The 14,905-nt window shown below is 44.3% G+C and overlaps 1 protein-coding gene across 4 annotated transcripts in view; it reads right to left on the minus strand.

Moving 5' to 3' along the window:
• Positions 1-14,905, minus strand: part of LOC119436609 (helicase SKI2W-like) — a 285,769-nt gene that overhangs the window by 213,392 nt on the left and 57,472 nt on the right. For all 4 annotated transcript variants that reach the window (XM_049659019.1, XM_049659011.1, XM_049659021.1 and 1 more), the window contains 4 exons: positions 14,582-14,666; positions 4,308-4,414; positions 3,793-3,921; positions 3,624-3,681 (listed from right to left, as the gene is read on the minus strand). In XM_049659019.1, the coding sequence (XP_049514976.1) occupies positions 3,624-3,681; positions 3,793-3,921; positions 4,308-4,414; positions 14,582-14,666 (379 nt within the window). The remainder of the gene's footprint in view (positions 1-3,623; positions 3,682-3,792; positions 3,922-4,307; positions 4,415-14,581; positions 14,667-14,905) is intronic.

Below are 14,905 nucleotides of genomic sequence, written 5' to 3' on the forward strand. Positions count from 1 at the left end.
CACCGTCTTCTTCCGGGGCTCTTTTGGACACTTCACGTACGACGGACAGAAGCTCCGAAATAAAGTACAGAGTGTATCAGGTGACGGTTTTCTTGTATTGCATCGCAAAACGTGTCGATGTCACCCTCTTCTAGATGACACTGCCATTATATACAGGGATAAACGTGAAAATGTAAGATTGATAATAGAAACTGAACAAATCCTCTCGGCCGCTGACCAATGTATCAGCAAACCGTCACTTTCATTGTCGGCGAGAGAGTTAGATTATTTGCATATGCCATAAAAGCTGACCGCAATAGGTGGATAGCAAAATGACGATGTCGTCAGCTAGCGACTTCCGGTTCGAGGGTTAGCGCTTCTGTTGCTACGTTCAGCCTTGTCAGCAGTTTCTACAGTGCGATTTCCCGCTGTTCGCGAAGAAAACACGCTTCAGCAACGTGATTATGGTTGGCTGCTCGGCATTAGGGTGCGCTAACTCTTCCGTGAAAGGAAAAAAATGTTTCCTTTTCCATGGAATGAAGCGCGCAAACGCAAATGGGCAGTTGCCGTCAAACGAGCGACCGTGAACAGCGAGCTGTGGGTACCGAACGTAGGAGCCGAAATATGTGAAAATGATTTCGTCACAGGCAAGTGATTTGGCGAAGAACTTCGTCTACTAACGTTCTAGTACAAATATCCCCTTTAACAATCAGTTAAATACACACAGGTGCACCCAGCAAGGATCCTCAGCACATTGATTATGTGCCGTCTTCATTCCGGCACAACGAAAAGCCAACTGAGGCTGCACGAAAGAGGGATGAGAGGTAACGTCAAAATAATTCGTGCACTTTTCAGATACTTAAATCAGTGCTTTCTCTCTGCAGTTATACACGACATGCGTCTCTTGAGAAAAAACGGGAGACTGCCAAGGCACAGTAGTCGACGACATGGCGCGCGCTGGGCACCGCTGCTGACAAAACAGCGGACGAAGCGATCGACTGCACCGTTTGTTATGGGAAGCGTTACAAACAGCCACTTATTAGGTTGACTTACCACTTATTAAAAACTACTTCTAAGTTAACGAACGTTTATATGCGCTCGACCAACGTTTGCGCTTGATAAACCTTATATGACTATTTGACGCGACACAATCACGTTAGGGCATGAAATGCCTGCCACCTAAAAATACACGAGTCTAAAGTATAAACCGCATGCACGCGATCTTACGCACGACAGCGACAAGCGAGGCGATGGAGATGGCTGTCACGTTCACTCGTCGCCTACAAGTCGGTATGAACCGCATGCGAGCAACGAGACGAGCGATGACTTTGTGAGACGTCTCCCCGGTGTTGCCGGTATGAAGGCAGCAAATACTCGCCGAAAGTGGTGTTACACGTGCTTTATTAATTTAAGTGGATGTGTTTTAGTGTACAGAGTAGCATAAACATTTCTAAAGGTCTAGCACTACGTTATTATCCTTACACGTATCAAAATCTAGTCGTTTGCTCGTTCCGTGCAACAATCGGTAGTACTTGACTGATGTATATCCAGTTCCTACTTTGCGCTATTGGCTAGTCGCTCATAACGCTTCTGGGCGACGAGCGACGAATTCTAGATTTCCAGAACCATACGATCGAGCGACAAGAACAAGCGATCTGTTCGCACGACGGCCCGTTTCGTCGCTCGAAGCCGTCTCTCATCGCCGTCACGCACAAAATCGCTCTCATGCGGTTTGGGCTTAAGGGAGCCAACATATGTACAAAGGAGCGATAGCTCACACCTACGTTTTGGAACTGCCCAGTGGTGCTTATATCGTGGTTTTTCGCCAAAGTTTCGCAGTATGTAAAAGACCAAGCGCATGAAGCATGGGCATGAAGTGACGGCGGCATAGAAAGCGTCATCGTCTCGAACCGGAAGTTGTAGCAGAATACACCATACCCACAATCCCTTGCGACAACCGAGATTTTGCTATCCACCTATTGCAGTTCATGATTCAGGTTCTCAGTGTTTTCTCGATGCAACAGCCTTCGACTGCTTTTTTTGCCGTCATGTACCTGTTCTTCCGTGTTGATATCGCTGTGCACATGTTTTTTGTGTATAAGTACGACCGGTCCCGCAAATAAATTTCGTTGTTGAAAGTTAGTGCTTGTCTTTGTCTTCGTTTCTTCTCGTGTCCTTGATTTTATGCGTTTCCAAATTACCATTCCATGATGACAGACCAACAAGCCCACATTGCCCCCCCTCGTCGGTTTTTCCCAATTTGTAATTTTTGAAGGTCATCACTAAAACCATGGCGACGAAAGCAAGGCATGGCTTGAGTACCTTTCAACTTGGTTTTCTGATATGTAGCATCGTGATAACACCTAGCAACTGCGGTGCAACTCAAATGCATAGTCACATGCCTCCAAGTCCTCTAGTGTGGACATGTGTGCTGTGGCATAAACTTAACAGACAACGTTGCAGGTAGTTAAACAATTTGTGTGGCACTTAACAAACTACAATACAGTATTAGGGCCTGTTCACACTGGGCAACAAGTTGGCCAACACTGTCTGAAATGTACAAGAAATGTACTGTTTGGGGCCGTGTCACAACAGGCCACCATAAAATGCTGGGAAATATGCTCTTCACAAGCACTGAGAACCTGCTGGCCAACAGTATCGCACAAAGAAACATATGCTGTGCACATGGTGGCTCTACACTCTAAAAACAGTTGCACCCTTTGGGGTGCATTTTTGCCACACAACAATAATCGTCATCTGTCTTGCTTGCGTTTCCTATCTTCAAAACTGCACTTGCTACTTTCCTGTCGAGAACGCTGTGTCACGCTGATAATGCTCTTGTCGTTCGTGACCGAGAAGTGCCGGGCGCACAGCGTTAAAGAAAGGAAAGCCACGCAAGTCAGATGACGATTATTGTTCTGTGGCAAAAATACGCCCCAAAGGGTGCAACTTTTTTTAGAGTGTAGTCAAAGCAGGAACTGTTCATTATACTTATGTAGTTTCACTGTTGTCACAAGGCCCTTCTTCCAAAGCAGTTTTGCCTTACCTCGCTTCCATCACAAATTTCCTGTGATGATATATGTTTCAATTATGACTGCATCCCAATTTTAGGCATGCCTAAAGCTTATAGTGCATGCCAGTGGTATGCATCACCATGCATATGGGACAGAGAAGTGATAATTATTGATGCCAGAAGGCAATGCATAAAGCAAGCACAGTAGAGGTGGTTTCACTGGGGAGAAGCTTGCAGCATAATTAAAGCATGGGCATCTTGCAAATCCATGGTTCAGTTTTTGTTCTCGACAACAGAAGTTTCTGCAAAGAGGCAACATTATGTGATGGGCACTTCTGGCAGAAACATCCCTTGAGCTGCCCAATGGATTTGAAATTACAAGAAAATATTAGCGCAGTCTAATAGAATGTGCCGAGCTGGAGCACCTCAGAAATAAACAAAAGGAAGAAAAGGTGGTGCTTCTTCATAGCAAGCACCTGGATGTGTGCAGGGGAAAAAAATGAGCAGGAAAATGTGGCTGCACTTGCTGCTCCAAACATTTTGGCGCTCGTTTTTGTTGCCAAAAGCCCACATCAAGCAACATTGTTGCTGTTGACAACACAGATGTTGACCAGCCTATTCAAGAACTCACATCGTATGTTCGAGTTGCCTTCATGGTTTCTTTCCGTCTTGCACAGGCCTTCATGTAGCTATAATACAAAGAGCATAGGAAAGGTGGCAACCATAAGACTCAAAATGCAAGCCAATCGGTGCAAAAATTTCTCAGATCTACAATACAGTTGATTAAACGAAAGACCAACCTGGCAGTCTGGAACTTGTTAGTAGCATCCAGAATAAGAAATGTTTCCTGATTGAAATACAGGTGATGTTCCAGAGGCACGGGACGTTTCGTGGTACAAATGACATACAGCTTGCGCTCCTTAATACGCCTGAGTCAGAAAATAATACAAAGGCCCAAGCATAAATCTTCAAAAAGAAAAATTCTCTAGTTACACAGCTGGAAACAAGGGTTAGCTTACTTGTGCGTTAATAACGAGTTGCTAACTTCAGAACTTAATTAATAACAATTAACAATACACAATAAGGTGCACTTTACAAAATGATGCAATGCACAAAAATGCACAACATGCTTTAAACACCTTCTTATGACCTCTAATGCTCTTGGGCATTTGGTGGTAAAGCATTAGAAAAAGAAAGGCACGCTGAAAGAGAAGCAAGTTCATTTTAAAAATTCATTTAATCTCTTTTATCACAGTTTTTTGTAGTCCAGGAAATAGAAATGCTTACAATAAATGGTACTAAAGCAAACACAAACCCAATCCAATTGGCAAGGCTCAATGCGTTTGGTACAGTGGCACTAAGCAGGACAAGTCCAACGTGACTTGGCAGCATGATGAGGACTTCTTCCCAAACAACACCACGCTGCAGTAAAGGAGAAGTAAAATTATGCTGTGCGCATGCCTGCATAAAGCATATTAGAGCATTTTCTGGCTTTATTTGCAAGTGTGATCAAAAGGAGACTGAAATGATTGTACAGTGCCCAAATCAGTGAACAGAATGCATGGCGGCTAGTTACGCTCACTAGTGGTAGCCTTTGCTAAACGGTTTTTGCCACATCACTCCTTCACTGCCAATAAGCAAGCTACAGCCACTGAACTAAATAGATACAGTTACTGGTCTGCGATTTTTTGATGCAGTAAAAATGAAGGACCAGGGAGAGCAGATGTATGTGCATGAAATTCTACTCGGGAAAACTGCAACTGAAACGTGGAAAATGGTTCAACAATCTTTTGGGGACGAATGTGTGAGCCGATCGCAGTGGTTTGAACAGTACAGTTTTTAAAAGGGAAAGAACATCAACTGATGAAGATCTCTGAAGTGACCAACCTTCTACGTCAACAGATGATGTAACATCAAAGTAGTTAGCGATTTGGTTCTTCAAAATCTCCATTTCACTATCAGAAAGATTGCTGAAAAGGTAGGTATCAGCTTCGGATCGTGCCAAGCAATTCTGACAGAAAAACTCAACATGCATCGCATTGCCACACAATTTGTGCCCCATGTTTTGACAGAGGATCAGAAAGTGAACCATGTTAACATCAATCAACTGCTTGATTGTACCAGTACAGATGAAAACTTTTTGAAAACCATCGTAACAGGAGACAAACCATAGGTGTACAGGATTGACATCGAAACCAAAGCTCACTCATCACAGTGGGTGGGCCAAGCATTGCCCTGATCAAAGAAAGCTCAGATGAGTTGATCCATTATGAAAATGATGTTGGTGCTTTTCGCTGACTGGCAAGGTGTAATCCACTACAAAAATGTTCTGCATGAACAGACAGTAAACAAGGATTTATATGTAAAAGTTCTGAAGCGATTGAGGGAAGCCGTACACCAGAAGAGGTTTCAGCTGTGGGCGAACCAGAGTTGGGTGTTGCGTCACATGACAATGCACCAGCTCACTCTCCACTCCTTGTGCACAATTGTCTGACAAAAAGCAAACCAACCTTGACACATTGTTACATCACATTTGAAGAGATCAAGAAAAATTCGAATAAAGAGTTGTTCACTATTCCTAAAGAAGTGTTCAAAAAGGCATTCCAAAGTTGGAAGGTTGGAGCAGTATGTTGCAAGCAAAGGGAACTATTTCAAAGGTAACAAAACTGAGTAAGCTGCATATTAAAAATATAGTTTTTGTTGCAACAGTCTGGTCTCTTTTTGACCACACTTTAATTAATTCATTCATTTTAAGCCAGGAATATCATCTTACATTTTGTCCAGAAACCATTCTGTTGGCATGAAAGCTTATTATTATTTATTGACCACTATTTATACAAAAGATGCTTGCTCTTTTGTAAGTAAGGAATTGTTTTACATGCAAAGTACACACAGTGTACAACATGCACTGAGCTGGTTCCATAATTAAGAATATGCAGCTATTATATCCCTAAGGTTTCATACAAATATTACTAGAGAGCAGTCTGGCATCCCAATTGTACAGCCACTACAACCAAAAATATCACGAGCAGAGCATACAGTTTTAACTTGGCTACAGCTCTATTGCAAAGGCATTTTGTGGTTTCTTTTACAGCTTTTTGAGCTTCATATTTGTTGCCTACAGACCTCACGACACCCATTTAAGCAATTACATGAAGTCGAGGGTCTGACGAAACCTCGTCTGGTCGGGAAGAATCATGGCAAGAACAGGAAACACACGCAGACCAAGCATTGTGAACAAGGTTCCCATGTGGGGGCCAAAACGTCAGTTAAGAGACAACAAAAAAATTGCACCTTGGTCGGCGTCTGTTTCCTGTTCTCGCCATAAGCAACCAGATCTTCAACATTCCCAATTCATTCAGTTAGTCCTGAAAGTTTCAGTGAAAACAAAATGCTGACTGTTTAGAACATGTGTGTCTCCGATCTTTAACAATAAACAGTAGTACTCACAATGGGTAGATTAGCTTTAATGCTACAGTCTTTTTCTCTGAAAAATATACTCTGCAGCTGAATGGTAGCATTCACAGGCTAAATTATAATAACTATTGCCATGCAAAAAATTTGTGATGAAAAGCTAGCTTCAAGAAGCCCAATATAAGATGCCACAAGGGCAACTAAACCTGGGGTACATACAAAGCCTAGAAAAATTTGTCTCATCCATCATTTCCATCAGTGAATTGATACATTTAGTGCTCATAAAAACACTAGTGCCAGATTTCTTTCAGCAGGGGTGGGACTGCCCAAAGTCATTTTAGCGCAATTTTTGGAGCAAGTAAAATTGCATTTTGGAGCAGTTTGGAGCAGAAAAAATTGCATTTTAGAGCAGCTTGGAGCCGACTAAGTTTCATTTTGGAGCAATTTGGAGCAGATTAAATTTCATCTTGAAACATTTTGGACCAGAACAATCTGAATTTTGGCGGAATAATGGAATATGGAATTAGGCAGAATACAGAATAAACACACAACGAAACACAGAATAAACGAACACGAAGTGTACTAGAATATGGAAGAGTGGGTCGAGCGGCGGCACGGCGCATGCTTTCCTGTAAAACCGAAAACATCGGTGGCACTATGACGAACTACATATTCCCGCGTAGACGCTCATGAGGATAGCGGAAAACTTTCTCAAATTACATGGTCCAATCGACACGGTAACATAATTATGGGGCACCTCATGTCATCGCAGACCAAGAAAAGCCACAATCAACCCTGGTGTCACCACTGCACCACATGTGCGAGTGAAAGCATGTGAGGCTGAGCCGAGAATGGCAGCTCAATCTCGCGTGCGCAAAGGAGGAAAGCGGGCAGGAAGCGCGCCGTCTTCCATCGCACGCAAGGCACCAGGGGGAGGGGAGGGAGGGGGCGTTCTACTCCGGCGGCTGCTGCATATGGCGTGACCTCGTGGGCCCTACCTTGAAAGCAATCTGCGATGCGCCGAGTCCTGATAGCTTCGTGTGCGCTGTGTTTTCGCCACTTAGTTCGCATTGTAGCGAGAGGCAGCACGAAAGTAAATTCGCTCGCTGCAGCTGCCACCCTTCCTCACTCCAGCGTCCTCACAGTGAGTTTCCACAATCATAGGGGTGAGATGTGTTCATGTCTGCTTGTGCATGCGTGACACCATGCTTGTTAATTTAGTTAAGTGAATGTTTACAAGTCTATACGGTCGATAAAACTACTATCCTCACTTCCTATAGCTGTCAACTAATTTGCTATCACAATCGATCCTTCGCCTTTCGGGCCAAACCACGACTTTTTATTCCAAATCCGCCTTTAGCACTTCGTGATAGGTGAAAATGGCTCAGGCCTCGCCCATATGCACATAAAAACAGATTATAATAGTTTTACGGTATACCGGCCAGGGGGACAGAGACACCTGCCTGCTGAACCCGCTGCAGCGTGCACCTCCCTAATATCTAGTTTGCGCGCAGCGCCACCAGCCTACCTTTCGTTGTTTTGCGTCTCCGCTAGGGAGCGCTACACCCCTTGGCTCACTCAACCGTATTCTAGTACACTCTAAATACAGCCGCCCTGACCGTTCTGACAGCAGCGACAACAGCGGGGCGGGGCCATGCCCGCCAGCCAATTACCAGAAGCGTCGAGAAGTCCAGTGTTATAAGTGGGAAAACTACAAGAAACTGTGCGGGAGGCGCCATCGCGCGGTGTGCGGAATGTTAGCGGCTGCACTCAGTTTCAGAGAACAAATCCGCTCACTGTTTGCGGCCACTGCCGGAGCACACATGTCAAAGCCGTTCTGGCGCAGCATGGTGCAATTTCAGTCAATCTTCTGTGTTTGGCAAAGTTTGCCACAGAAATTTTCGTTTGTATCACAATGGTGCAATTGGCGCAGGAGTCCCACCTCTGTTTCAGTAATATTTATATAAATCTTCATTAAGTGAATGCACCCAGATATGTGATTGTATCGGATGATATCAGCGTGTACTACAGGTGCCGATAAGTACAAGTTATATCAGTGTTGCCCTCTCCCGATCCAGGCATGTATATAAAGCCTTGCGCAATAAACATGACATGATTCTTCCCGTTACGCTCGGACTGTCAGGATGGCCCAACGGCGCCAAACGATACATGGTGTCAGAAGTTAACCGAAGCTAGCGCCTAAACAAGTACAGCATCGATTTTTTGAAACCACCGCCCCCACTATGTACTAATGGGGATATCAGCAAGAACTGGCAGCTATTCAAGCAGCGCTTCGAGTTGTTCTTGACGGCGTCAGAGCCCTGTGCGAAACCTCGAACAGAAGCGAAAAAGACAGCACTCCTCCTAAGCATCGCAGGTGAGGAAGTTATAGAGATCTTTAATATGTTTGACTACCAGCAAAATGAGGATAGCAGCGACTGCAAAGCAGTCGTGCAGAAATTCGATGCATATTTCGCAGGACAGAGTAACGAAGTGCACGAACTCTATGTATTTCGTTCAAGGATTCAGATGCCAGGAGAAACCTTTGAACATTTTGTAAGGGATCTGAAGACTCAGGCAGGAGCGTGCAACTTTGGCAGCCTTAAGGAGTCGATGATCAGGGACCAGATCGTGTACATGCCCATAGACAGCAACCTTCGAGAAAAGCTGTTAAAAGATAGCAACTTAACCCTGCTAAAGGCAGAGCTGGCATGCAAAGCCGCGGAAGCAGCAACAGCGCAGAAATCTGGGCAAGCGAACATAAGCAAGTAGATCCAGTAGGCATGGCTCCCAATCGCAAAACTTTTCCACCAAAAGAAGAACCCGCCTTTTCCAAGTGTCTGAAGTGTGGGCACAGGCATGCACCACGAAGATGTCCAGCCTTCGGGCAGATGTGCAGGAAGTGCCATAGGCGTAACCATTTCGCCACATGCTGCAAAGCCTCCACAGAAGTTCACGAGCTCCTAGGCTCCGAAGACAATTTTGACACTCTGGACGTGTCAAATCTAGGAAATAGTCGACGCGACTGGACGGTGCGAGTTCAAGTTAAGAACGTGCCAGTAAACCTAAAAGTCGACACGGGAGCACAAGCAAATTTGCTGCCTTTGGGCTGCTACCTCAAGATGCACCCTAAAACGCCACTGAATCCAAGTAGCGCGGTGTTGCGTTCTATGGAGGAAGTGCAATTCAATACATCGGGGTCATACGTACCGAAGTCACACTGAATGACTTGACCTCAGTACTCGATTTTTTCATCGTCCGGAAGGGGCGTCAAGCGATTCTCGTACTTCAAGCATGCCAACTCATGGGACTTGTGCCGCATGTACACAGTGTATCCAAGAGCAGCCCTGAAGGCATCTTCAACGAATTTCGGCATCTGTTTACCGGAACCGGGTGCGTGCAATGAGTATACGAGATGGTGTTGCGTGATGGCACCGTTCCCGTCGTACAGGCCACAAGGCGTGTTCCAGTGGCCTTACAGGAACCCCTCAAGCAGGAATTGGACTGCATGCACCGTGCAGGCATTATCACGAAAGTGACTGAGCCAACAGACTGGGTGAGTCCTGTCGTTATTGTTCGAAAGAAGGACGGGAAAATCCGACTGTGCATCGATCCACAAAACATAAATGAGTGCCTAAAACGAGAGCATTACATAATGCCTCGCAGAGAAGATATAGAAGCAGATCTCGCCGGCGCAACAGTGTTCTCACACCTGGATGCAAACTCTGGATTTCACCAGATCCCTCTAGATGAAGAAACCTTCAGAATTTGTACCTTCGAAACACTATTCAGCCGCTACCGGTTTATGCATTTACCCTTTGGTATAGCATCTGCTTAAAGGTTTTCCAGAGAATGTTGAATGAAATTTTTGAAGAAATTCCCGGAGTCAGAGTATACGTTGATGACGTGCTTATCTGGGGTGCATCCATAGAAGAGCATAATGAACGCCTAAGGTCAGATGCGAGCAGCTGAACGTGCTGGTCTAACATTCAACCCAGAAAAGCACACGAGTGCTGTTGAAAAGATAGAATTTCTTGGGGACGTAATTGACAAAAATGGCATCAGGCCAAGCCCATCCTTGATACATTGCATGTTGCAAATGCCAACACCAGTGGACAAGCTTGCGGTGCAAAGAATGTTGGGCGTCGCCAATTACTTCGGCAAGTTCTTGCCGTCGCTCGCTGAAAAAACAACACTACTGAGGGGCCTGATCAAAAAAGACCGCATTTTCAAATGGACAGCCAACCACGATCAAGAATGGAAGCAGTTATGCGACAATTTGAGCAAAGCACCTTTGCTATCTATCTTTGATCCTCAGCGAAAAACTAAAGTGTCGTCTGACGCGTCGTGAAACGGGGTTGGATCTGCTTTGTTGCAATGCCACAATAACACGTGGAAACCCGTCGCGTACACGTCACGAGCGCTCAGCGAAACAGAGCAACGATATTCACAAATCGAAAAGGAAACATTAGCTTTGCTGTATGGCTGTGAAAGATTCCATCACTTCATCTACGGCCACAAAGTAACTGCAGAGACCGATCATCGGCCCTTGATTGCCATCGCTCGAAAACCAATAGGCGATATGCCGCCAAGGCTACAGCGTTTTTTCCTGCGTCTGCTGCGTTATGACCTTGACTTGGAATTCATTCCAGGGAAGCAGCTTGTCCTCGCCAACATGCTTTCAAGAGCCAAAAGCAGGCAAGTGGGTGACACCGACAGCGACGATGTAGAAGTCCGCGCAGTAAGTGTGATGTGTTCATTAGTGAGCGACCAGACTTGGAAGCGATTGGCAGCAGAAACAGAGAGGGACGAACAGCTTAAGGAAGTACTGAAGAACCTAGAGTCCGGAGAGGATATCAAGGGCCAATGGAAGCCATTTCAAGTAGAACTATCCCAAGTTAAAGGAGTACTTTTGAAAGGCTGTAAGGTGGTAATACCCTCTACTATGAGGCGTGAAATGCTAGAACGCATTCACCAAGGCCACCTAGATGTCAACAAATGCAAAGCGAGGGCCAGACAGCTTGTTTTTTGGCCTGGAATGAATCAAGATATAGAATCATTCAACTATAAATGTGCAGCATGCAGAAAGTACGCCTATAAACAGCCGACAAAGCCCCTTATGATGCGCCCGGTGCCACCCCAGCCGTGGTACCGTGTAGGGGCAGATCTTTTCAAATACGGCGGTAGAGCATACTTGTGCATTTACGACGCACTTTCCAACTTTCCCGAGGTGGAGTTGCTAAGACACATCTTCGAGAACCATCATAGAAGCAGCAAGTGCAATCTTCGCCAGGTACGGCGTACCAGTTGAACTTTGTACCGATAATGTCCCCCAGTTCACAAGTCATGACTTTGCAGCATTTTCTTGATTATACAATTTCAAACACATCACTTCAAGCCCAGGATACCCTCAGTCAAATGGTCTCGCGGAAAAAGGGGTGCAGGTTGTTAAGCGCATTCTAAAAAAAAAAACTACTGACGCGACACAAGACTTCTGGCTTGGACTACTCGCTTACAGGACGACACCGATGGAGGGCGCCCCTTCCCCTGCCGAGATGTTACAAGGAAGGCAACTGCGAACGACGCTGCCGGATGTCCGGGCCGTTCCAGAACTACAGGTCCGAAAACATCACCAAAGCAACACTTGGAAGAGGACACTAGTGCCGCTGGAAACAGGCGACACCGCTCGGGTTAAAACAGGGTCATGGGCAACCAAAGCCCAAGTCCTCGAGCCGTGCAACACTCCCAGGTCATATCACATGGTCACAGAGGAAGGAAGGGTCCTCCGCCGCAACCGCCAGCACCTACTGCCGACCGGCGAAACCTTCCGAAGGCGTACACGTTCAGACAGCGATGAGGACTTTGGCGAACAAAATGCTAATTATGCTAATTGCAGTGGTGGACCCGCCTATCCACATGCACCCAATGCGGCAAGCACCACAGCAGCATCGAGATGTTCGACAAGATGACGGCGGCCACCACAACGGTTGACCTATGACAGAAACTTTGTGCAGGTGTCATGATCAGCCTCCAAGCGGCGTGCAATGAACATTGTCACTTCAGTACACTGTTCTATTCATTAACCTTCTGATAAAAACATTTAACTGTTCTGTTTTTGTTTTCTCAAACTAAAGAGGATGTATCAGATGATATCGGCATGTACTACACGTGCCGATAAGTACAAGTTATATTGGTGTTGCTCTCTCCCGATACAGGCATGTATATAACGCCTTGCGCAATAAACATGACATGATTCTTCCCGTTACGCTCGGACTGTCAGGTTGGCCCAACGGCGCCAAACGGTACAGTGATGACAAATAAAGCTACATAGCAATAAATTAACAGGTTGTAATGAACAAGTAAAATATGCAATAAAAGTTAAGCAAGCTATTAACATACCCTCATCCCCATATCCCTGAAAATAAAGCTTCCAAGTTTGTTTAACCACCACCATGATTGCAGCAGGTTTAAGGTTTTTACTAAGCACATGCGTACTTCTAATGCTTTATTCATTGCAGCAGGATAGTGAGTTGGGCTCGTAAATCTGTCACTGCGTTCCTGTCCCCCCCCCCCTATTACTACACTTCAACGTACTAATGGTTTACTCAATATTGTGTTATTTTTAAGCTAAATCTGCACCTAAACTGTCATATAGTAGCTGTACACAACTGTATGCACCATTTCTTTCTAGGTAACTACTATAAGTCGTGAAACCAGGAATAAATTTCAAGACAAGTAAAACTTCTGTACAGTGGCAATGCATTGTAAATTTTAAAGTTTAGAACAATTCATAATCTAAAGCTACTTTTTGTGCATAAAAACACTTGATATATCATGACACAAAGCACAGCAATATACTTCAATGGCTTTTTGATACTGGCCTCATGCAGAACGCTTCTGCAGCATCAGAGTCTAGAGTACACTCGGTTACGCTTATCAGGTATGCATAAAGGTCACTGCTGGTTGCAGTGACGCTCATAGTGTGCATGCATGATCATCATTTGTCAGAGCCCTGCAGTAGTGTAAGGAGGACAGTACCTCCTCGCACAATGTCAACATCGATATCATTTTCAAAAGAAAGGTTGCAGAAAGGTTATCAGCATCCTTGATGGGAGAAAGAATCTATTCAGCAGCACCCACTTCTGCACCCATTTAGATAAACTTTCTAGTTCCTTTTCCCTTTTGTGCTCCCTTGCTTTCCACACATATACCTTAGCGTTTTTTTTTTTTTTTCTTTTTCTTTTTTCCTTCTGTCCACTGTGAAAATCTTGCAACATAGCTGATATTTCAAGATATGCAAGTTTGAGTGAACAAAAGCTTAACTTCTTTTTTTTTTCCTTTGTTTGTTTCTGTGCTGCACATCTTGTGGGTTCACATGGCTTTTCCGCAAGTGAGAAAAAAATTATAAAATATAAATGGAAATTGACATCGCCTAAAAATGGCTGCAACCACATCATCTTTTTTATTATTTTATTCTTCTTATCACTAATATACGATATTCTTCACAAATAAATTAACCATCAGTAGCAGCCTTTACCGGTATGTCATAGTTTCAAAACATCCCAGAGTCCACCAGGAAAAGCATTTGTGATAAAAGGACTCTTATAAGAGCTGACACCACACCGTGAAAATCTTTTAACATAGCTGACATTTCAAGACATGCAAGTTTGAGTGGACAAAAAGCTTAGTGTTCTTTCTTTCTTTTTTTTTTTTCTCAGTCCCTTGTAAATTGACTTTTTTTCAGTTGAAACTGAATTTATTTTTTACCATGTGTTTCAGTTTTGACAAACAACGCCGTCTATATGCATACACGTACATCAGGATTTCTCAACACTACTAAACATATTCAGTAATACACAAGTGGCTAATAAAAATTTCCTAAAGAAAAATTTTTTTTTCAATACTCTGGTTCTAACCTGTCACAACTGTAGTAGCTGTAGTAGCACTGCGTAAACATTCAAAGGCTGAGAGACAAATATTTAGGTAACGATTAACACATTATGACATTGCAGATTAGTGAGCACTGCAAGATTATACCACAAGTGAGTAAGGTGACGAAGAACTTTCATGCTATATAGTACACACCAATAAGATCATAGTTTGAAAATGTCTACATCCAAATCCTGACTTTCAAATCAGTACATAGCACCACATTTAAGATGAACGTAAACTCACATCAGGATCATTAATGTAGTGGCATTCATCAAATATGACCCATTCTAGGTCAGCCACCACATTTGACTGGTTGTAAAGCATCGATCTGTAAGCAAAAGTGGAGGGAAGTAAGTCAGACATAAAGAAACATCCCACTAAACACCAAACACTAGTCTGGAAGGCACTGCCCCTTCCACATACAGTGCCTTCCACAAACTAATAGCAGATACTGTGTGAATTCTTACAGATGGCGTGTACAGCCAGGGCAGTAGTTACACAGCATTTTGTTGAAACTTCTTCCTGACTTTCCCACTGTCATAATGATCATCATTCATTAAAGGGACA

The sequence above is a fragment of the Dermacentor silvarum genome, chromosome 1 (genome assembly GCF_013339745.2).
Source record: "Dermacentor silvarum isolate Dsil-2018 chromosome 1, BIME_Dsil_1.4, whole genome shotgun sequence".
NCBI lineage: Eukaryota > Metazoa > Arthropoda > Arachnida > Ixodida > Ixodidae > Dermacentor > Dermacentor silvarum.